The 25,415-nt window shown below is 42.3% G+C and overlaps 1 protein-coding gene across 1 annotated transcript in view; it reads left to right on the forward strand.

Annotated features, from left to right (window-relative positions):
- The first annotated feature begins 9,789 nt into the window (after positions 1 to 9,789).
- LOC123926558 (flowering-promoting factor 1-like protein 2) overlaps positions 9,790 to 25,415 on the forward strand; it is a 345,288-nt gene continuing 329,662 nt past the window's right edge. The window contains exons 1-2 of the mRNA XM_045980519.1: positions 9,790 to 9,802; positions 11,839 to 12,168. Of these exons, the coding sequence (XP_045836475.1) occupies positions 9,790 to 9,802; positions 11,839 to 12,168 (343 nt within the window). The remainder of the gene's footprint in view (positions 9,803 to 11,838; positions 12,169 to 25,415) is intronic.

The following is a 25,415-nucleotide window of genomic DNA, read 5'->3' on the forward strand; positions in this document are numbered from 1 at the left end:
AGGAAATTCCACATTGTTCTTCAGAGTGTTGTACCAGTTTACAGTCTCAGCAACAGAACCCTGGCTCCTCAATCTCACCAGCATTTCTCAATTCCTGACTTCCGCCCTCCGCTCTGCTCTACTCCCAGTTTCTCTCCAGGAACACTGGATGCCTTTTTCATCTCCTCTGGCCAAACTGGCTTCTGGTATTGAGGTTCTGCCGCAGAAGTCCCTTCTTCCCGATACAATGCACCCAGATTGTGCAGGAATAGCTCTTTTTTTTTTTTCATTCTGTCCTCAGCACTGTCACCCTCAGTGAGGCCTTTCAGGCCTTCCTATCCAATGACTCTGCAGCCTTCCTTCAGAGCACACTCCGTTTGCCACATGGAACACTTGCTCTTCTCTTTCGCACGGCACCATTTCATGCGTTGGTCCATCTCTAGACTGTGGGCTCCTAAAGGGAAGGAGCCCTAGGTATCTCCAGTGCCATGCATGGGCCCATCAAGGTTCCTGGGCACAGGGGAGTGCTTTAGTGTAGAGTTAGTGAATGAATAATCGAGATGGTCTTGGAGCCCACCTTCCCTTTTAAGCACCTAGACTGCAGGGAGAAGTGCTACTCCAAGTTTCAAGCTGTTTCTGCACAGGGGGACAACCACAGTGGCCTTAGCCTGACTCTCCCTGCTCCAGTTCCTCCAGCAGTACTGCCTAGGTACCGAGGGTGGGGAAGCGCTCTGCATCCTCTTCTCCAGCTCTCCTGGGACAGTCCAAGGCAGGCAGAAAAGCCAGGAAAGATATGCTGTTTTTCTTTTTTTTTTTTTAATATTTTATTTATTTATTTGACAGAGAGAGAGGTCACAAGTAGGCAGAGAGAGAGGGAGAAACAGGCTCCCCACTGAGCAGAGAGCCTGATGTGGGGCTTGATACCAGGACCCTGAGATCATGACCTGAGCCGAAGGCAGAGGCTTAAACCACTGAGCCACTCAGGCGCGTTTTGTTTGGCAAGGGGATCCTCAAGTCACTGGCTTTCCAGAGTCACAGGAGCAAAGGAACACAATCTCCAGGCTCCAGGGGCAGAGGAACAGACATCAGAAACCTCCCTTTCCTCCTTTTCTGTTCACTCCCACAGTGTCCTCTTTACTATTCCCGCACCCTCACCTCAGCCAGAAGAGTGCTTCTGCACCCACCCCTATATGTGCCTGGGACAACCCTGAAGGTCTCATGGAGACGAGTCTTGCCACTGGGCCCCAAACACAGTGTCCAGTGCTCTCACATTTTCCGAGAAGACATAAACACATGAGGAACAGGTAGGACAAAAGGTCCTCAATATGACTAACCATCAGAAAAAAGCAACCAAGAACATAATGAGATATTCCACCACATCAACTGGAAAAGCTATCCTAAGAAAGACAAGAGGTAACAAAGTCCAGTGTGGATACGGAAAAAAGGGAACCCTTAGACACCACTGGTGGGAACGTGCATTGGGAAAGTCACTATGCAAAACAGGATGAAGGTTCCTGGAAAAAGATAAAAATAAATCTACCATAGGATCCCACAGTTCCATGTCTGGGAACATACCCCTAGAAAACCAAGGAATATGAAAACGAAGAACCCCAGGAACCCACCTCCATGTTCAAGAAGCATTATTTTCAAGATCCAAGACACCAAAAACATCAGTGCCTTTTAGTGGTGACTGGATAAAGAAGTGTTTACCTATATATTGGGATAGGAATCAGCCATAAGGAAAGGAAATCCTGCTACATGTGACAACAGTAATTTACTACTCAAAGCGTTATGCCAAGTGAGATAAGTGAAGCAGAGGAAAGTAAATACTATCTATAGGCAGGTATAGAGATAGAGATAGATACTACATAGTAGATGCTAGATACATGGATAGATAGATATTTTTCCCTTCTATGCAGAATCAGAAAGAAAGAAAAGAAAAGGAGAAAGACTAACTAGAAAAAGACATCAGATTAAAGGAACCAAAAGCAGAGGTTGGAGGATGGAGCAGGGATGGAGTGAATGGTGAAAAGGTATAAATTTCCAGTTTTAATATAAATAATAGGGACATAGTTTATAATGTGATGACTACAGTTCATACTGCTCTATGGTGTATTTCAGAGGTGTTAAGAGAGCCAATTTGAGAGTTCTCATCACACAAAGAACCTTCCCTCTCTTTTTTCTTTCCTTTCTTTTTGTACCTCTAAGAGATGATGGCAGTGAACTAAACTTATTCTGGTAATCATTTTAGGTCCTGTGAAAGTGAAATCATTATGTTGTGTACCCAAAATGTACACAGTTCTCTGTATCAATTATATCAATAAAACTGGGGCCAAAAATATTTTACTATTCATAATGAGCCTCAGGAAAGTTGACTTGGTAAAGGAGTGACACATAAACAAAACTGAAAACAACAGAACCTTAAGTCAGTAGATTATGACAGGCATAAAAACATCCAAGCCACCTGTATGAATAATGGATTCTGAGTTGAAAAATCAGTGAATTAAAATTCAAGTAGATGAAGTAGAATGTTCAATTTGGGTTGTGTTTCAAAAAATTTTCAAGGAAAATGTATCTCAAGAAATTAACTCTGAAAATTACCTTCTCAAATAACATTTTCCTGTTTGGGGCAATTCTGATTTTAAACCTTGAAGTAGGCACAGAAGGACAACATTTTGTTTGCTCCAAGTTATCTCAAGGAAAATGGCTGGAGTAAAATGCCTGAGATAGAGCCTACCTGGAAGGGTATAAATGGCCAGATGAAATGGTCCTGTGTTCATTTCTCCATCCTTGCAGCTTTTCAGTGTAATTTATTTTTAGGTCACGCAGTCCATGAAGTTCTAAATGTTTTAAATGCATTATTATCTTTGCACAGCCCCCTGTATCCCATCTTCCCATTTAATTACATCTTGTAAAACTAAAACTCTATAGCATGAGTGAGAATCTTCCCATGAGCATCACCTTCCAGCCATGGCAAAACGCCATTCTACTTTCTGTCCTTAGGAATTTACTTTAGGTAGGTCCTAAGAGTTGGGTCAAAATTTGTATTTTTATGAATACTCATTTCACTTAGCATATATCCTCAACATTTGTCCATGTTGTGATCCATGTCAATGTTTTTTTCTTCTTTACAGAATGAATACTATCCCAACATGTGTATATACAACCTCTGTTCTTCCCTGCACAGATACTTGGATTGCGTTCATGGGTTAGCTTTTATGAATGCTTCTGCCATGAAAGGGTGTGTTCAGATATGTTTTCAAGACCATGCTGTCCACTAATTTGAATGTCTACCCCAGAAGTGGAATTACTAGAATACATGGTAATTTTAATGTTGATTTTTTTGAAGAACTGCCATACTGGTTTCACAATGATGCTGTTAAACATTCCTACCAGACACAACGAACAACATTCCATGGTCTCTCTTCTTTGCCAACACTTGATATTTTCTTTTCTTCTAAGTCCTTTTTTTTTCTTTTTCTTGGGCAAGTCTTCCTCAAGGATACTAAGTGGTAACTCATTCCTTCTTATAATCTGTATTTCTTGAAAAATTAGTGATGGGAAGTATCTTTTCAAATTTCCTTCCATGTGCATAGATTTGAGGTTACATCTCTTCCCCCTGTGTACATTCACATATCACATTTAGTTTGTCTTTTGTTGTTGAGCTTATGGGATCTCTAGATATTGCAGATATTGAGCCCTGCCAGATACATTGTTTGCAAATATGTTCTCCCATCTTGAGGACTGTGCTTTCCCTTGATAAATAATGTCTTTAAAGTCACAAAGATTTTAAGTATTCTGAATATCCAGTGTGTGAATTTATTTTTCTTTTCCATCCTGTGCCTTACAGGTTCTATCCATTAAATCATTGTCAAATCCTGTTTTGTGGAGCTGATGAAGATGATTATTGCTGAGCTCCAACTTCAAAGATGAAAAAGGTTCACTGGCCTGATACTGGGGTTCTAACTAATGTGATGGCATGGTGATAGGAATAGGTATGGTGAGCCAGCAGGAGACATGTACGGGAAATGGCACCCTGCCCATTTTGGGTACCACCTGTGTGGATGATGGGAGCAGTGAGATATATGATTGAACATGTCCCCAAGCTCAGCTCTTCTTCAAAGTAAGCCTTTTATTGCACTCTGCTCCACTAATGTTTGAAGAGTATCTTAATCAAATGAGGGACATAATCTTCCACGACAAAGGGTGATGAAAGTGGTGTGGTGACACCTGTCTCCAAAGAAGTTCTAATCCCTCTATCGTGGTGAGCCACTGCCTGGAGTCATTTGCCAAGAAGGTTAGAATGACTCAAGGACACTGGGATCAAACCCAAAGTGGGACCAGTCTGAAATTGCCATGCTGAGCTGAATTCAGGTAAGACCTTTGTATACTTCTTGTGTTTTCCCACTTCATGGTCACTTAGTTCTGCAGGTTCTTCTATGGGAGACAGGGGAGGGCCATGTTTGTTGGTGAGCTGGAGAGCTATAGCACCTCCATGAGTGAGATGGAGACCCTGACCATAGTTATCCCACAAGTGAACAAAAGAGATTGATGTCATGAATGATAAAAGCATCAGCCACCAGTGTCCATGCCACCTGCCTGGAAAACGTGCAGTGAGGCCCTTATAGATGATGGAGGGTGCACACTCCTGCGTAGTAACTCCTGTGGCAAGTACGGATGTTACCTGCTTGAGGTGACTTATCTTGGGAAAAAAAAAGTGTTTGCCACCCTATCAAGAGTGTTCCGAATTGACTAGAAAGGCAGGAAGACAGGAACTGGTGAAAGCATGTTTGAAAACCTCTTTAGGGCTGAAATAAAAATGGCACTGCACCCTGAGAATTGCATCATGTACAGGCTATCTCATTTCATTGCTTGAGGGAAGAAAAGAAATCATCCTGTATTTTCCACATTGAAAACAGGCCGTGAATAGATGCTGGGGCTCTAGGCAGTAATTCTCTGCTGCCACCTAGAGCAGCATGATGTCCATAAGGACTTGGTATTCCTGGACTGAGAGGAATTTGATTTATTATAACCTGATTTATAATCATCTGAATTGTGACTTTAACTTTTGAAAAGGACCCATAAACTCATCATGGGTTTGGTCTCACAGAGAGCAGAGGAAGCAAAATATGCCCGAAACAAACTGCTGAGTCACATGTTATGTCTTTTCCCTTAGCCAACATTCCTAATCCAGTATCACTGACAATTCGGAAAGGAGCAATAACTCACTTGGTGTGATGGCAGCATCCATGAATACGTCCCCTGTTACTGAAGAGTACATGTCACCAATGTGTGAAATAAATGGTTCTTGGATATTGCTTCGACCTATTCTGATGGTATTCAGATTCAATTAGGTAAAACCACGAGATACTCAGCTGTGTCAATCCCTCCTAGGCGACACATGGAGAAACCAAGTGTGCACAATCTTAGCAAGAAGAAATTGCGGGCGCCTGGGTGGCTCAGTGGATTAAGCCGCTGCCTTCGGCTCAGGTCATGATCTCAGGGTCCTGGGATCGAGCCCCGCATCGGGCTCTCTGCTCCGTGGGGAGCCTGCTTCCTCCTCTCTCTCTGCCTGCCTCTCTGCCTGCTTGTGATCTCTCTCTCTGTCAAATAAATAAATAAAATCTTTAAAAAAAAAAAAAAAGAAGAAATTGCCTTGTTTGTATTTGCTGGAAGTGGAGGAGTAGAGAAAAACAAAATAGTAATCAATGAACAACAGTTTTGTACCAAGAATTGTGTTCAATCCTTTCTCTACTCATTTACTCCTTAGAATGAATAGCCTAATGTGAGTTTCTCTCCATTTTATAGATGAAGAAAACTGAGGCTTGGAGAGTTGAGTCACCCACTTAAGATTACACAGCTAGTAAGGGGGAAGGACTGGGATTCAGACCCTCTGCTTTTGCCCTCATCCTGTCCTGCTTCTACAGAGTCTCTTCCAGCTTTGGCATCATCACATTTTACTATCACTTGGCCCTGTTTTTATAAGGCTATAAGAACATACACATATTTCTGCAACCCCTACATTACACTGAGTACAACCACAAGCACAAATCTGAGCAGCAATCACACAAAACCAGACTGCTTCTGGTGATCTTCACACAGTCCATTGCGTTTTCTTCCTTGTCCTGCCTGTGGTGTTTTGAGCTCCTTTCCACCATTCAGATGCCACCTTCTCCAGGGAGCCTTCTCTGATCCTCCCCTCATCTCTACTGCTCAGTCCTTCCTGGTATCTCCCATAATGTCCTGCCTGTATCATTATTGTTAATTATTATTATCTATTAGGCAGTCATCTCTTGCATTAGACTGTGAGCTCTCTAGCTCAGGCCTATGTCTGACTTCTCAGCTAGACTGTGACTTTTCTGAGAATCAAGACTGTGTCCTCATTCTATTTGTAACTTCAGTTCTGGGCGTAAACTAGCACAGAGCAGGGACTCAGTGAAGTCTACTGATTGGATCAAAAACATTACTCAGAAGGACTTTAAAACGTGACGAAAGTGTGTCTCATGGAGGGGACATCAATTTAGAGAAAAGAAGGAACATGAAGACATAGAAAGGAGGATAATATAAAAGGAAGTACTTAGTAATGTTCTCTGTGGTACTTGAATTCTTCAATTTTGTTTAAACAGAAACAACAATAAGATTCAATTCTTTCCAGTTATTCATTAACATGATTTTAATAATTGCCTAATTCACACATATACTGTTTAAGTGGTATTAGGAAGTATTCCTTAAAGATTAACTGAAAGCATTAAACTATGTCTTCAAATCATCTTAATAAAGTATAAGATCTGAATTACAAATCAACCCAATAGGTGGTTCATTTTTGTATTCCAAGGCATATGTTAATTTATGTCAAGCGAATCCTAAATGATGATTCCCTTTGTTATTTTCTGTGTTATTGTTTACTCCTTATTGTTATTTTAGCTACTCAGCCTCCAACTTCCCTTCCTCCAATAATATACTCCATTATTTTAGGGGTGGGGCATTTCTTATCCTGTATAGGTGTCTTGGTAGGGGGTGGTCCTACTTACAAAGAGGATTAGCACCTCAGATTTTCTGACCCAGGGCAGCCAGGTGAGTGGACACATGAGCTAGGCAGCCATCTAAGACTTAGCCAACTGGATATTCTTGAGACTTTGAACTTGAAGATGTGCAGGACGGTGGAAGTTCTGTCATTGTCATGAAGTCTTGGTATGCTGACCCATGTGTTCTGCTCTATGACTTTTCTAGGCCTCCCAGAGCTGCCTTAACATCTAATTTTCTCGTTGTTTTCCAGGCCTATATCTCCAACCTTCCACTGATTTTGGGAGCCTGGCATTGTCTGAATGAGTCATCCTTACCTAAATAGCCAGTCAATTTCTGTTGCTTAAAGTTGAGAATGTTGTCTGAAATATCAGGTAAAAGCAGTCTCCATTTAGGATATACATGTAGATTAGTAAAAAAATTTGTATTCTTGTGTCATGATTAGTAAGATTTAGTGTTCTCTAATAATTATTTTGAGATTCATTTTTCCAGAAAATTAAAGGAATTTATAAGTAAAACTGTGTGATGGATTTCTCCATTTAAATGAATAGTTTTTGTGGACATTGTATAATCTACATTCATTTTTAGAAAATCTAGCACCTGGCTCTAAATTTGAGAGTACATCTTACCTAATATTAAACCTAAGGTGGCATTTTGTGTATTGGGGGAAAAGGTGAGGTCATGAGCACATTTTTGCAGGCTTCTCACGTATGACACTTCATCTCTCTCCTTTGTACATCATCCTTCTATGTAAGTTGTATTTAGTATCTAGAGAGTTTCCATGATTCTTGATTTCTCCAATGTTATCATTCAAAGATAATATTTTTTTAATTTATAAAAGGTCTTATGATACTTACTTATGGCCTTACATTTTTCTAATGCTGATGTGTATCCACAATTCACCACTGAAATGTTAATACTGTTATGATGATAAAAGAAAAATGAAAATATATCCAAAGCAGATGGCATTGTGGCTGAAATGCACAGCTGCAAATACATCTGCTTGGCTAAATTTAAAAAATGATTAGGTTTTTCCCCCTTAAAGCATTGCTTTGCTATCAAGCATCCATCAGAAATATCAAAATGGCTAGTATATTTTTGAAAACTTTTTCAAGTCTGTCCTGAAGTGAAATTATCATATAAAATGATTTATAATAAAGTTTAAAGTATTAAATCTCCTCATTTGACAGATATTTGGAAAGAAAAGACATTAGGAAATCTTTTTGGAGGAGAAAAATATATTTTCGGTGTCTACAGTAATATAGCATCTAGAAACTGAGGACATTGGGTTTCTTGTTTCTTAGGTGTTGAGATTGGCATTTCATTCTTAGGGAGGGGCATCTTTTTTTTCTTAGGATTTTAGATAGATGCAGATTCTCAGGGGCACAACATACACATTGAATGAATTCAAAATTTTAGGGTTAGAGTTGATATAAAAAATTGAATTTTTAAGATCATAGCTTTTTTTTTAGGAAAATAAGAATGCAAAGATCTAATCAATGATCAATAATAATACTACATCACAGAAGTTCATTGGGGCTGGCTCTCTGTGGCAATAGCATCCAAATGAATGCTATATCCAAATAGCATCCAAATGTGGACAGAATCCACAGTCTGTCTGGTATGTGAAAAGATCTTACTTGTGAGGACAGGCACAATGAGCTTATCTGAAGGGAAAATCTGCAGCAAAAAGTTGAATTTTCCCACATATTAAAATTAATAGAATAATCAGGACAACTAGGACTGATGTGTAGGCACAAGATATTTTAGTCAACCCGAAGAAACCCCAAACCCTTCCGAACTGAAAAAACTCTGATGAGTGACAATTAGAAAGTAAAATACCTTAACCTTTAGATTAACATTTAGATTATCTGGAAACTAAGAACTGGCAGTTCTTAGACTTAGAAAAAGTCTAATATGGATGTTCAAAAGGTAAACAAATGATCTCTAATAGCGAGATTGAATTTGGGGGCAAGAAGAGGTCAAAATTAGATGGGAAAGATCTACTAGGCATTTCTCCTTTGTGTCTGGCAGCAACACCCATGTGAGAGGAGTTGAAGGGAATCACAGTGGGTGGGGGGACAGATTATGGTTTCATAAACAGTGAATAAGCTGTTTAAGAAGACAGGGAGGTCTCTATATTTTAGAAAGATTTCCGAGGGAAGAAGGGTAGAATTTTAACATTTGGATTCATAACACAATTTAACTAATGTTAAATTGAAAACATTGTACTAAACAACATTCCTTAATAGCTTAATAGTGCTCATGGAGATATTAATGAAGAAATGAATGAATGAGTTTATTTATTCCACAAATAAGAGTCTCATGCTCTACCAACTGAGCTAGCCGGGCGCCTATTTATTCCACAAATAGTGATGGACTGCTGACCCTGACTCTGTGCTGGGTATAAATCCAACAATAATGAATGGTAGAATTGCTTGATAAGCATTTAACATCAATGATGGCAGGAGTTGCAGTTTTCACATGGCCCTTGAAACACCAATTTTCAGCAAAATAGAAAAGAATGGAAAGTAGAAAACTATGGTCATCACAGTTTAATGGTGTGAATTGTTCAGTAAATATGTGTTGGCTTGAATTTATGTAAATAGGATACAAAAACAAACAAACAAACAAATCTGAAATTCTCCTGCAGACAACGTCAAGAATTGATAGGTGTTTCTCTTATTATTTGGGACATTTTGGTCTCTCATTTCCCTCACTTGGTTTTGGTTTCTTGGGCTCTGTCTTCCTGAACATGTGAATTTAATTTTCTGTCATCAGGAAAACATGATCCTTTCTGGTATGTGATGTATGGAGGGAATTATAAAGCTCTAAAGCCCTGCACTCTTCCCTGGTTAGAATCTTGAAACACATACCCAGTTCAGATCAGGTTCCCACTTTGTTACTGAGAAAGGGTCTTAGCCACCTGGGGCTCTCACATTCTCTTCTTTTTAAAAAAATGCCCACCCAGGGGGGCCTGGGTGACTCAGTCCGTTAAGCACGTGTCTTCAGCTCAAGTCCTGATCGCAGGGTCCTTGGATGATAATCGGCCTAGAGACAAGATGGGGCTCCCTGCTCAGCAGGGAGACTGCTTCTCCTTCTCTGTCTGCCCTACCCCTCTCCTTCTACCCATCCCCTCCCCCTGCTCTCACTCTCTCTTTCAAACAAATAAGCTAAAAATAAAAACAAAAGCAAACAAACAAAAACCCAACTCTGTCCTAAATCATCAAAGGTACACGCTATGTTTTCTACTGGAAACACCCACCTAGGACATCACAAAGCATTCTTTTGAGTATCATTATGGATTCCTGATTGTTTGTTTATTCAAAGTCTTATAATCAATATCAGTCACTCTGGGTTGTCTCCAGCATCTGGTGGTATTCATTTTCCAGGGCTGCTACAACAAAGTACCACAAACGAGGTGGCTTAAAATCACATTTATTTTATGATTTCTTAAGTTCAGAAGTCTAAAATCAAGGTGTTGGTGCTCCCTCTGGACAACCCCCTGACAGAATCCTTCCTTGTTTCTTCTAGCTTCTGGTGTCCCCAGGGATCACTTGGCTTATGGCTACATGACTCCAATCTCTGCCTCCATTTTTACATGGCCTTCTCTGTGTCTTCTCCTCTTCTGTCTCTTATAAATAGAACACAGTTATTAGATTTAGGGACCACCCAGATCATCGAAGATCTTTTTCTAAGAAATAGTCACAATCCCATGTTCCTTGGATTCGGATATGAACATTTCCATCATCCAGGCGTGCAAACACATTTCTTCTAGTTGTTAGAGCCTATTTTTAGAGCTATCAAAATAGCATAGACAGAACTAGCTCTTATCCCATTTTCTGTAATAAACTTTTAGCGAGTTCTTCTGGAGGTCTAATATTATGCTAATTATGAGAATACAAAGCTATGTCACATCTCTTGGGTTTCTCCCCAAGTTACAGGTTCCCTTGAATGAGAAAAATGGTGCTCCAAGTGGATGGAAAGCCCATGATTTAAAGAGCCAGCTTAAATACTCGCTCAAATTTCCACATTTGGAGCGTCAGAGGATCGAGAGGCCAGTAAATAATCCTACAGATCTCTTGTAAGAAATCTCCAGGCCATTTTCCATCGCAATGTTTTGCTCCAGGTTTCAGGCACCTAATCTGAAAAAGCATACCAGCCTGAGAGTCAGGTCCCTCAGGTTCTATTTCTGGTTCTGCTACTGGATTGCTGTGGGACCTTGCACAACAAAGCGAAGGTGGGTGCACTTCCTACAAAGCAAGAGACAAGAGCCTGAGGAGCCCTCTGAGCAAGGCTACCTCATACCCCAGTGAAGCTGGATCCCAGGAACCAAGTGTACCCGCTGGACTCCTCACGCAGAGTCTAGGGATGCTCTTTCTGCTGCCAAAGCCATTGATGTTCATGTGAAGCTGGAGCTCTGATTTTAGTTTGGTCAAAGGGACTCGGATTCCCTCCTTTGTGTGAATCTAGAAGTCAAAAGGAAAAATAGTTTGCATTTTAAAGTCTTGACTTTTTCTTACTGAGATGTTCTTGTGGTTCATGTTGCACTAGAGGAAAATGGGCTGGTGGCCCAGAGCAAGGAGTGAAGGGTTGGGAGCTCTGGGCCTCTTCCTGGAGGGGGCAGGCGGGTGCTGTCCAGCAGCTTGGGGACTCTGGAAAGGTATGTCCTCGCGCCTCGCCTCCTGAAGAACTACATTTCCCGAGAGGCCTTGCCGCCTACAGCCGGAGCAAGAAGGAGCTCAGAGCCAGCCCGCGAACTAGCGCCCTCCGTTGGCCTGTCCAAGTGGGCTGCGCTGGCGCGGCATACGAAGAGCTGACTCGCATCTCCCGCAGTGCGGCGGCGATTCCGCGTGGACACCGCGTTTTTGCGCCAACTTTCGCAGTACCCGCCCCGCCCTCGCGGCGGCGGCGGCGGCGGCGGCGGAGGCGCAGGCAACGGCCGCGGCCGCCGGCGGTTGGCTAGGGGTCCGCGCGACAGGGGACCCGGATCCTATGCAGTTATTCGCAGGGCGCAGGCGCCCCTGCCCCGCCAGCGGGCGGTTTCCCGCGGTGGGGGTATGTTCTCCCGAAGGAGCAACGGAGACGTGAAGAAGTCCACCCAGAAGGTGCTGGACCCCAAGAAGGACGTGCTGACACGCCTGAAGCACCTGCGGGCGCTGCTGGGTGAGGACCGCCCTGGGACCCCGGGTTCGTGGGTTTCTGCCCTTACGTGGGCCGGGGGAGGGTCGGGGCTGGGACGCCGGCGGCATGCGGGGGTTGTGGGGGTGCTGTGAGACCTTCCTTTCCGGGGCCCAGCATTGTTCCCGACAGCGGGCAGTCTGGCCCTCGGACTCTGTCCTATCGCCCAGAGCGTAAACTCACCCCGGATTTGAGCCCGGTCACCTCAAGGCCTGCGGAGCCGCCACTTTCCCCTCCCTGGCAGTCAGGTGCTGCACAGACACAGGCGCGCGCACACGCGCACACACACGCGTACACACACACACACACACACACACACACACACACCTGGTTCCCAAGTGAGGTTATTTACAATCTCAGATTCCTTGAGGTTTACACTATCTCGTTCAGTTTGGAATGAATGTAAATTCATTACTTACTGTTACGAGAGATTAGTTTTCAAGAGTTGTGAAAGTGAAGTGTGGTGTCCTTGGTAAACTGACCTGTCTCCTCCCTGTAGTAAAATCTCATGCTCACACAGGTTGCATTGTGCAGAGTTCTTCTAGTGACGATAAATGGTACTGCAGGGACACTTGATAAAGGAACAGATTTGATACTCTGGGACTGTTTCTGTGGTAGAGAATTTGAACTTTTGTTCTGTCCAAGTCTGCAGGATTATGTTGGCTCCATTTTGTAAAGGTGGAATCGATTAAACCTAGATGAGTTTGGTTTCTTAGAGATGCACAGTACATTATTACCATTCTGAGAAAGTAGTTCATTTTCAAGACTGTGTACTTGTGGTTTCACTTTAAGGTGCAGTATTGTATTTTGAGCAACTTTCTTTTTTCATTTCATTGAGCTCATGATGACCTCAGTTTTGTAACACAGGCAGGTTCTTTGATATGAGTCTGTTTTTTGTGGATGCATTTGTTTGTGGAATGACCCAGTGTCCTTGTTGGCTGCAGTCTTACCCATAGGGACTACATTTTTGCAAATGTGTCTGAAGACTTCTAGTGATAATGTCTCACGTAAACTCTGGCCAACAACTGTGGTTTAAATATGTTAAAGAAATACAGTACATTCATGGACTAGTTCCTAGCACATCATATGCCCTATTTGTTTGCTACTTAAAGAAAAAAAAAATGGCCTCTTGACCTGAAAGACAAGAATTAGCCAAGAGCAAGAAAACTACTTGAAGGAAATGAATGGACATTATTCTTGTATTTTTATTTGCATATTTCTTGTAATACTCTTGATTTTCACATATTTGTCTTCAAGCAGTCATAAAGATGTTCTTTTTTACAAAGATGATACCACTGACCTGGATTTCCAGTCGTTGGCAGCATCACTTTGGCTGGTTACTTAGCCTGTCTTTGAACCTCAGTTTCTTTACTCTGTCATATGGATATGGTCGTGTCTACTTCGTAAAATTTGTTGTGAGTATAAGGTATAAATGACTTCAGCTTGCAGCAGGCATGTAATAGTTTCCTTTCCTATTACTGGCCCTCCATCATGAACAGACTAGGAAAAGTACTTTGATAGGTACTTTCCCACACCATAGTTGTTATAGTTGGATAGTTGCTATAAATTTGTTGTCTCTTTCTAAAAATTAGTTTGTGTTAAAGACAACACAACTGCGAAACACCCAACGAACTGTGGAAAGTAGAGTAGTTCTCATTTCAGTTAGAACTTGTTTAGCTACTTTAATCTGACTGTGTATTGTAGATAGGCCTGATATCATTAACCTTATTTTACAAGGGTGGAGACTGAGGACCAGATAGACCTTACAAGGAGCCAAGCCGTGGATCTATATATGCACATGGCCTATATGCATTGTGTTAATTAGGTAGACCAAAGAGCCATTAGGTCCCCTGACTTCCAGTTCTCCCTGCATTGTTGAAATCATCAATGGGAGAGTAAATGAGTCAACAAAACAAAACAGAAACCAAAAATATTCCGTGTATTGCTATCTTATTCCAGCAAAGATGCCATGTTTAATTAAAGGTTGAGTCCCTACTACAAATCCCCATCTATAAATGGTATTGATGTAGCAAAAAGAATGATGTACCAGGAAGCATATAGTATGGTATGTAATTAGATAGTGGCTTCTATGTTGGACTCCATTTTAGGATTCCAGATGGTCAGAAAAGATCATGAAGGGTGGCACAAACAGAAGGGCCTTTTGAGGAAGGTTTTCCTCATGCTGGTCCCTGAAGGGTGGCTAGACTACTGAGCCACATGTGTAACTTCAAATTTTTTAGTAGCCACATTTAAGAAAGTAAGAAGAAAGAGGTGACATTAATTTTAATAATGCATTTTATTGAATCCCACAGCTCTAGTCTGTATTATATCAATAGGTAACCAATATAAAATATTACTATTTTTTACGTTCTGTTTTTCATATCAAGTCTTTGAAATCCAGTGTGTGTTGGACACTTCTAGCACATCTCATTTTACCTTAGCTGCATTTTAAGGGCTCAGTAGCTGTATGTGGCTAGTGGCTGCATATGGGACAGAGCAAGGAACATTTGGGAAGTGCAGCAGGAAGGCAGTTCCAAGCAAGGAGAGATGGAAGCTGGTCGTGGAAATACACATGGCAATGGTATAGAAAGGTGAGATACACCAGCCTGCTCCTTCCTCCTGTCCAGTAAGGGAGTCCCAGGGTAACACTGGTCATGAGAAAGAGTGGTAGAATTCTTGCCCTGAGGGTGTTCACAGTGTCAGATGTGTGACTGGAGTGCTATGTAGGCCAGGGGTAGGGACAGGACAGTGAATTGGACTGGGGGATCTTAATAGGGGGAGAAGGAGTGGCAGCCTGACTGGCAGAAGCTGAGGCAGTTTGGGGGTCAGATCACAGAAGGTCTTGTTTGTCTGAGTTGGAAGCTCCTCTCTTACTTTACGGTGAGAGGGCCCTCTTGAAGAACTCTTAGCAGGTCAAATGATAAGATTTGAGAGCTGCCCTCCTGTCCGCAGGGCCAGGAAAATGGATTGGGGGTGGGTGGTGATGGGAGGGATGACGCTGCTGGCAGAGAAAGAAGAGACAAATGACAAGGGTCTGAAATAAGATACTCCGTGAATGGAGAAGAGGGGTGGGATTTCAAAGGGCCAAGGCAGTGGGAACTAGTGATTGTCTCAGCGAAGTAATGAAGTAATGAAACAAGTTTGTTGAAGCCAGGCAAGGAGTGATCAGCCTGAAGCAGAAGAGATCTGGGAGAAGAGGTCTCAGTCAAGGCAAATCGAGTGACATTGGGGCTTGGTCCCTTTATTTGGAAGCAGAGTGGAGAGGAGTCTCTCCCAAATGCTCTCTATATATTGATGGAGTAAAATGGACCGTTTTAGTCTATTTCCTTTTAAGCATTTGTTACTTTAGGTAGGGAAAAGTTCACCTACAACTTTTTAAAAAGATTTTATTTATTTATTTGACAGACAGAGATCACAAGTAGGCAGAGAGGCAGGCTCCCTGCTGAGCAGAGTGCCCAATAATGGGCTCAATCTCAGGACCCTGGGATCATGACCTGAACCGAAGGCAGAGGCTTTAACCCACTGAGCCACACAGGAGCCCCTCACTTACAATTTTATATGTTGCCATTTAAACTTATTATTTGCATTTTCCTCTCATTTTTTTCCCTCTCATTTTAATTAACTACAAACATTTGTTGAAACTGTGTGCTGTAAGTTAACTTATCATTTCCTGGATGGCTGAATTGTTTCCTTCCTTTCTCTTTCTTTTTTTCTCTGATCTAAATAATCCTGCTCTAAGCATCTTGGGAAGCAGCTTTGTCTCTAATTTGTGTCATTTCCTTAGGACAGATTCCACTGAAGTCAAATTGCTGGATTTGAACATGTTTATGACTCAGTTGACTGCTCTCATTTCCTAAATGTTGCTCCCAGTGAGATTGCTAGCAGCAAGGATTGAGACTACCATGTGCACTGTAGTCTGACTAGCAATAAGCACATTGGTGTAATTTGATCATTGGAGGTAGGCATCTTGGAGAATGGGAGTGTTGGGAGGAGGGCCAGAGGAGTTAGGAGGAGATCCTGGCTAATGATAGGGGAAGATGAATTGGTGTTGGGGCGTTGGTTTTGAGAGAAGGGCAAGATCCAAGTGGAAATGTCTAAGAGGGTGTTGGATGGGGGGGTCTGGAATGTAACAGTAGGGTAGAAAGCTATGGTATGGTTGTTTATTTTCATCCTGGTTCCATCACATCTTCCCACAACCTCTGATGCAGGCAGTGTTCTACCCTCCACTGAGAGGGTGCAGAAACTGAGGCTCAGAGAGCTTAACTGCTTGTCTGTCCGCACCCGGTCAGTAAGCAGCAGAGCTGGGATTCCTGATTCTAAAGGCCGTGTTGTACCTCTGCTAGTTATCTGACCCCAAATCCTACTTATATATCAGAAAATATATTTACCCACCACAGTGAAGGTTGACATAGAAACAAAAGCCCTAGTGTTTTTGCGTGTCTCCCAAAAATATTGCTTTGACTTGAGCTGCTCTCTTTCTGGTCCGTTTTACTAGATTCTTATAGGGAGACTTGAGGCTATATTTGATTTCAGGATGGCAGAAGATAAAAAGACTCCTTTTGTGTTTTCCTGTTCATTGGCCTCTCTGGGCCTTGGGCAGGCTGAGCAGGTGGTAAAATATTTGCATGGATGTTAGTTCCAAAGGACATTCTACAACCAGAGCAAAGCCTGGTTGTAATTTCAGGCTCTTCAGGCTGTCTTTCTTTGGTCTCTCTCATTTAACCTTGTTTGAAGCAAAGTCACCTTGCCATCATGCTCACTTCCCTAATTTTTCATCAGTTACCAACATTTTTTATTTGTAACCTCAGGAATGTGAGATGAACTTTGGACACAGATGTGTGTATCAGAAATACACTACTCCCTGCCTCTAGGGCTCGGGGATGTCTGGACTTCTGATGAGAGAAATGTGAACCTAGAATAAAAGTCCGATGGAGCTCAGATGTTTTGTTTGGGACAACTGAAAAGACTGACTTCCTCCTTTTATTCTGAGAAGAGAGTTAGTTGATAGGTCCAGAATATTTTGAAGTAAACTTTTATAACTTGTATTTTGATTTTGTTTGTGTTTTACTTATAATTGGGCATGAATCATTTTACTAGCTGTTTAGAATACCGACCTTTCTACAGATAAAACTGTAGAGAATTGTTTATATTTTAAAAAATGACTTTCAAAATAGCAAATTGATTCCATTTAAATTTTAACTTTTTTAAAAGGAGGAATATGTTATTGTACTGTAAAATTAATAATATATAAAAGTAGTAGACAACTCTGCTGTCTTCAGATTGTAAACAAAAATTCAGTTCCATACACATTTTTTCAAGAGTGTATGAATGAGAGAGTGTGTGTGTGTGTGTGTGTGTGTGTGTGTGTGTGTCTGTCTGTATGTCTGTCTGTCTGCTCAGGAGGGCTGGGTATTCAGATACTAATGGGGCAGAATCCCAGGACCTATGCCTCTTGGAGAGGTTGCCAGTGCTTCCTGAGGGAGATGCAGTCTGAGGTGGATTTGGAGTGATGAATATGGGGTTTCCCTGAGGAACAGGTTGGGGATGAGGGGATTGCAGAGAGAGGAACTTGTGTGAAGTTAATGGTATGGCCACCATGGAGTTAAGTGTCCAGTGGCTTTTATCCTGTGGTGTGGTAGTTGTTGGGAACCAGGAAAACCTAAGTAGAGGGCAGGGGCCATATCTGGTTTTGTCCCCTTGGTGATTGACCGAAGAGTCTCAGACTCTCTGAGATTTGAAACATGAGTGCCAGGGGAGTGCGAGCTCCCCATCTTCTGGATTGCAAACCCCAAAGGTATAGTGTGGGCTGCCAGTATTCATCGTTCCCCAGTGTGGAGGAAACCTACCTCAGGTGGAATCCATATGAGAGGGAAGTGGGGCAGAGGGATGGAGGGTGAGAGGAGTGCAGTGGACCCTTTGTGAGCTGAGAGGCCCGGCTGTGTCTGTGCCATCTCCATGTCTGAGTTTCTTGGTCGCAGGTGCCAGTAACACCTTGTTTTTGCTTCAGCTAGCTTGAGTCATAGTTCTGGGTCTTGAAATGGAAAGGATACAGATAAATATGCCAGAAGGAGAGGGAGGAAATCCCAGGTCAAGGATGGGCAGGGGGGTGGGTATGTGTGGTCATGCTTTTTCCACTTTTCAAGAGCTGAGCCAATTTGAGTTTATATATGTGTAGAAGAAGGAACTAATGAAAGACCAAAATTGAAGAAGCATTGCAGAGAAGGGGAATACAAATGGAGAAGGGTGGGGCCTTCAGTGCAATGAAGGGTGTGGGACAGGAGATCAGGCTTGACAAGAGGGACATCACTTCCTCTAAGGCCACTTGGAGGAACTAAGAATGGAGTCCTAGATGTAGAGGGAGCTCTCTTGCCCTGGCTTGTGTTGTCTCTGTGAAGGTAAGAGGTAGACCCAGCCACTGACCCAGTTTTCTTGCTCAAGTAGTGATAAGAACTGAGGGTGTCTTGTTACCTGTCCTGTGCCTTAAAACAAAGGAAATAGTGTAATCAATAAGACTTGTTATTGTTATTCTTTGGGGGAACACTCTCATAAATGCATTTAACTTATGCATTCAATACTTGGCCAGAAGCCAGGAAATGTATATATATGTAAAACGAGGACAGCTAGGGAGTGCACATATTGTCTGGCCTTCCAGTTGGTGACTGTGTGTCCCAGAGTGACAGTGGGTGGGCCCAGGGAAGTGCTGTGTTCTCAATGGTCTTCTTTCCTTCATGCCTCTCATCTGTGGGACCATCTGTCCTGCTGGGCGTGGCTCTAGTGGTTAGGGGTAATTTCTTTTTAAAGACTTTATTTATTTATTTGACAGATAGAGATCACAAGTATGCAGAGAGGCAAGCAGAGAGAGCGGAGGAAGCAGGCTCCCTGCCAAGCAGAGAGCCCAATGTGGGATTTGATCCCAGGACCCTGAGATCATGACCTGAGCCGAAGGCAGGGGCTTAACCCACTGAGCCACTCAGGCGCCCTGGGGTAATTTTGATCTTCTTCATTTTTGCCTTGAATGCCACTTCACCTCACATTAGCTGTCTTGGGATTATACATATTCATGTGGCACCTTGCTCTTTTGCAGTGTGTTTTCTTGTATTCTCATTGGATCAATAGCTGCCTGAAGCTTCCAGTTCAGAAAGGACTTACCTTTTAGATTCTTAGTCAAACTTTGTTTCTGACTTAGTTCTGAATGTCCATTTCAAGTTTTTAACTGTGATTTTTATAAAAGAGATATTTCATAACCATTTTTATGTCTTTTGAATTGCTTTAGAAACTGAACCCACATCTGAAAGGTATTTTAAAAGTAGTTGTAATTTGTGACAGTAAATATTTCATTTCACTATTGCAACTGTGCTTTAGCCTAAAAAGATAAGGAGCCCTATGATATCGTCTTGCGTTTGATTTTAAGTGATGGCACATATTCACTGAACGTCAACCAGGGTTTCAGCGACACATAGGTACTAGTGACACTGCCTGTGCCCCACTGTGGGACCATGAGCATGTGCCACTCAGGCTCTGCTGTGGGGATCATGACTGACTGATGGCTCCAGCTGCTGCCCTCTGGATTCTCCACCACTTCTTAGCCAAAGCTGAGCTTCTCTTGGGCTACTTGCAGTTACTGAGCAAGTGGGGATACTACTGTGGTCCACTCATGCAAGATCCAGATGCCCCTGAAGGGTGATTTGGCTTGAGGACTCCCAATGGTTTGGTCGAGACCCTCTTAGGACTGAGTTGGGAGTCTGAGATCCTTCCTTCCAGCCCTCCTTCCTTCCCTGTCTCCTACACAGGGGGTCAGACCTGCACTGTGGTTCAGCCTCCCCATGCTTTCTCAGGTCTCTCCCTTTTCTCCTTCACAGCCAGTTCCCCCAATAAATCTCCTACACATGTAATGCTGTCTTGGTGTCTCCTTCTCAAGGAGCCCAAACTGACACACCATCCCTTTCCCCAGAGGTGTTGTCCATCCTACCATCGAAAACCCTTTCAGGAGACAGCACGAGGACACTACATTTCCCACATAAACTTTCTTATGTGAGATGATATTTCCTCAGAATTCCCATGGCATTTTGAACTTTGTGTTTGGCATTTATGGCCTTTGACTTTGTATCTGCTGGATCTCTCCTCCTAGATGATAAGTACACTGAGAACTTGAAGAGCTTCTTCTTCACCTTGATTTGTTTTAGTAACAGACTTCTCTTTATTTGTAATCATAATCAGCACTTTCCGTGTGCCCAGCACTGCCAGAAATACTTTTACGTGAATTAACTCAGGCAATCCTCCAAATGGTGTAGGTAATATTCTCCTCATTTTACGGATGAGATCCAGAGAGGTTAAGAGTCTTGTCCAGGGTGACATAGCTGGTAAGTGACAGAGGCAGAGTTTGAATCGAGGCAGCTGGCTCCATGGTCCCGTTGTTCATTTAGCAGCTATTTTTTATTCCGACAGAATATGTTCCAGGTGCTATACCCAGTGTTGGGGTTGCCAGAGCTTGCAATCCAAGTCTAGAAGTAACAACTATTTAGAAAGCAAAGCCCAAAACGTGATTTCCAAATAGGTGGGTGTAAGTCTCTGGGAGAGTAACAGCTACCTGATATTTTGAAAAATTTCTTAAAGCCTTCCTGCCCCAATGATTGTTTTCGCAAGCCAGTGTTCCCATCGTTAAAGTAGTGATTTGACACCGAGAATTAATGTCTCCTGAAAGAGTCCCCTGACCTTCTCCCTTGTGTACATGCAGTCATTATCACACCCACCCCTCTGACCCCAAGGAGAAGAGCTGTAAGAGAGGATGAAGTGTGGACAAAAGGGAGAAGAGGTTGGGCAAAGAAGTCGGAGGAGAGGGGCAGACAAACCAGAGGGCTGTTGGGAAGGATAGGCTTGGGTGAGGCTTCTTTCATGGAAACCAAACTGCAGAGACGTTATTGTAAAATTTTAAATATACAACAACTGAAACGGAGTCACTGTCCCTCCAAAAGGACTGGTTCTAACTGGGGAAAAAATTCTTTTAATGAGATCTTTGATAGTATTTTTAAGACAGCATGGAAGAGAGGGGAACAGGTGACATGTGTTGCTTCTTTACAACTTCTGAAAAGGATTAACGTGTTTTATTTCTATACGGTCATATTTCTCGGACAAACAGCGTAAACCTCTATTTTCCATGGATTTTATGTCTGATAAGAGAAGGATGTGTTTGGTTTATTTAGGCTTGTTGTAGTAGAGCTTATGCTGAACTTTGGGGTAGAAATAAAATAACATCTTGTGTGTGTGTGTGTGTGTGTGTGTGCCATGCGTGTGTGTTGTGTGTGCATGTTTGTCATATTGCAGCTGTTTATTTTGGAGAGAATGGTTTTGATCCTCTCTTTTTGTGCCTAAAATAAATATGTACACAAGGAGACACATCATTTTAACTGAAGTGAAAAGTAAATAATGAACTGGAAGAATATTTGAAATTTATAGGACAGGATATAGTTATATCCTCAGTACATAGAGAGTGCCTATATATTAACAGGAAAATTTAGAACAAATGTTTAAAATATACATATATATGTCACAAATGAAGAAATGACAAGAACCAGTGTTTTATTTTATTTATTTGATAGACAGAGATCACAAGTAGGTAGAGAGAGAGAGAAGGAAGCAGGCTCCCCACTGAGCAGAGAGCCCGATGTGGGGCTCAATCCCAGGACCCTGGGACCACGACCTGAGCCGAAGGCAGAGGCTTTAACCCACTGAGCCACCCAGGGGCCCAAGAACCAGTGTTTTAAATGTCACTTCAATTCTCTAGGATATATAAACTTACAAATAAGAATGTATTTACCTATTATTTTAGCAAAGTTGCTGGTGTGTGTGTGTGTGTTAAGACTTTTTTTTTAAAGATTTATTTATTTGACAGAGATCACAAGTAGGCAGAGAGGCAGGCAGAGAGAGAGAGGAAGGGAAGCAGGCTCCCTGCTGAGCAGAGACTGATGTGGGGCTCTATCCCAGGACTCTGGGATCATGACCTGAGCTGAAGGCAGAGACTTTAACCCATTGAGCCATCCAGGCACCCCTTAAGACTTTTTATTTATTTGAGAGAGAGAGAGAGAGAGAAAGAGAGATCACAAGGAGGGCAGAGAGGCAAGCTGAGGGGGTTGGGGGGAGCAGTCTCCCTGCTGAGCAGAAAGCCAGACGCAGAGCTTGATCCTGGGCCCTGAGGTCATGCCCTAAGCAGAGGTTTAACCCACTGAACCACCAAGGTGCCTGGTGTATGTTTTTTCCCTTAATGATTCCTCCTGGTTTTCTATGTTTTCTTTCCAATATACCTTTGATAGAATTCTAATTTGGTATGATCTCTCTGGAAAGTAATTTGTTAGTATGTGCTAAAATGCTAAAAATGTACGTATCATTTGGCTTAATTTCCTTTTCTAGAAAATGATGATAGGTATACTTAAAGGCGGTTAAAAAATGCATTGCAGCATTGTTTTCACATTAAAATTTTGTTTATTGAGGTAAATTTCACATAATATAAAATTAATTATTTTAAAGTGAATAATTCACTGACTTTAGAACATTTACAGTACTGTGCTCACTTCGGCAGCACATATACTAGAACATTTACAGTACTGTGCAATCATCACACCTCTATCTAGTTCCAGAACATTTTCATCACTCCAACAGAAAACCCTGTACCCATGAAGCAGTCTCTTGTTCTTTTCTCCCTCCAGCCCTGGCAACTACTCGTGTGTGTGTTTAACTAGTTGGGGGATTTTTTTTTTTTTTTTTCTTTTTAAAATCATTCTGTTCCACCCAAGTGATAGTACATTTGACCCTTGAACAACGGGTTTCAACTGCATGGGTCCTCTTTTATGTGATTTTTTTTTTTAATATAATAACATTACAGGAATGTAAATGTATTTTATCTTCCTTATGATTTTCTTAATATCACGTTCTTTTCTCTAGCTTACTTTATTGTAAGAATACAGCATACCATGTGCATATTACATGTATACAAAATATGTGTTAATTGTTTATGTTATCGGTGAGGCTTCTGGTCAACAGGCTGTTATGAGTTAAGATTTTGGGGAGTCAAAAGTTAAATGCAGGGAGTAGACACCCCTAGTCCCTGCATTGTTCAAGGGTCAGCTGCATATGTTGAGCATATTTGTATGAGTCAAGATTCTTGGTTGTAAGTGGCAGAAGGTCTAACTTCAAAAGGGGGGGATTTAATGATACACATGACTATTCCAGGGGTACATTTGGATTTAAGTATGTATGACTGTTGACAGGGATGTAAGTGGAGCCCAGGACACCCACCCATTCTCACGTCCACTCTCTTTTTTGACCTCCCTGTTGGTGAAAATTATTCCTTTCCACTCTTCGCTCTGTGTTTGTTTCTTTTCTGTGCTTCCGCCGCATTGTCAGGCTGTCTCTGCCAGGTACAGGAGAGATGGTCCCTGAAAGCTAGTGACCCTTGAGAAGAGTGTGGCCCCTCTGGGCTCCAGGTCTTGAGACCACACTGACTGGCTTTCCATGGGTCATGGACCTGTTCCTGTAGGAGATGGTATACTCTGATTAGCTGGCCTGCATATTATTTGCCCTGTTCCTGGAGACTGAATCTCATTCTGTCTCATATATTCCTGAGAAAATAGTTCTGGAAAGGCATTCTGATACATTCCCACATAAAACAGTACTGCTCATATCTCTGCTCATGCCCATGTGTATCAAGAGAGCATTGACTTTTGTGTTGATAATCCTAGGTCATTGAACTTAAAACTGTGGGAGTTATAGTGGAGGATTTATCTAATTGGAGGGAAGTAAGGGTTTCCCTTTTAATAAATGGATTTCCCACTCTTTGAGGTTCTATGTTAGATAGTATACACTTTTTTGAAGTCATTCTGCAAGTAGATACTGATGGCTTGCTATGGGCCAAATGAAGCTCCAGTTTCATGAGATTTTCAGTCTATTAGGGCATATGGACAATAAATAGCAAATAAATGTATAGTTTCAAGTAGTGATTATAGGAAAATGAAGCTTGATCGGGAAGTGTGCATGCTGCTCTAGATAGCAAAGTCAGGGAAGGCCTCCCTGAAGAGGGGTTTAGTGTCAAGAACTGGATTGAGCAGGGAACAGTTTGGGATTATTTATGGGAGTAGCGTTCCAAACAGAGGGAACTATAAATGTAAAGACTCTGAGTCATCAATACACTTGATAATCTAAGGGAAGTCAATAGAGTTGGAGGAGTTGGGGGTGGGCAAGGAAAGGGGAGGACCAGGTGGGGCTTGCAGGTCTCACTGAGGACTTGGATTTTTTTTTGAAGGGTGAGATGGGGAGCTCCAGTAGGAGGATGAGCAGGGGAGTGACCTGAGTTGACCTTCAGGATCTTTCTTTGTAAAGAACACCTTTTCTTTTGACTTGCTTTGTAAAAAGTCTGATCCTTGGCCCCAATACTGAGCAGTGACTGGAGACAGAAAAGGGATGAGGTAAGGGAAAAAAGTGGTGCTGGAGAAGAGAAGTGAGTAGCCATGGAATCCATAGCAGGAACAGGTTTTGCAGAAGGTGGGCACACATGATCTGTGTCTGTCCTTACTGTGACAGTGAGCAGTGATGAGAAGACAGGCTGGCTGCAGCCCATGGGACAGGAAAGCTAGACTGCCGTGGGCCTTGTAATGGGGCCCACTCAGCAGCCCAGGCTTGTAACAGTATGGAGGCGGGCTTGCTATGTTACCCCAAATATCAATAAGAAGCAAGAAGCAGATATATTAGACAGTACCCCTGGCATGCCTGGGTGGCTCAGTCAGTGAAGCATCTGACTCTTGATTTTGGCTTAGGTCATGATCTCAGGGTTGTGAGATTGAGCCCTGTGTCAGGCTCCATGCTGGGTATGGAATCTGCAAAAGTTTCTCTCTCACCCTCCCCCTCTGCTTCTGCTCCCACTCCCCTCCTCTCCTTGGCGCGCACTCTCTCTCTCTCTCTCTCTCCCTCTTAAAAAAATACCCCTGATGTTGACAAAAAATGGAGATTGATCTTCCAGCTGCTATAAAAGAATGAGCACAGGAAAATATTGATTGGTCAGGGTAATATTAATTTATCAATATAAATGATTGCTAAGAAAAGCCAATGGTTGGCTTCATTTCAGGAACCTGCTAAATTAGGGCCCCATTTGTACTTTATATTGTGTTTCTTAATGGAAAGACCCGAGAGAGTCTTGATCTCTGGCTCAGTATAACCTGAAAGACCTGATTTTTTAAACTGTTGTT

The sequence above is a fragment of the Meles meles genome, chromosome 16 (assembly GCF_922984935.1).
Source record: "Meles meles chromosome 16, mMelMel3.1 paternal haplotype, whole genome shotgun sequence".
Lineage (NCBI taxonomy): Eukaryota > Metazoa > Chordata > Mammalia > Carnivora > Mustelidae > Meles > Meles meles.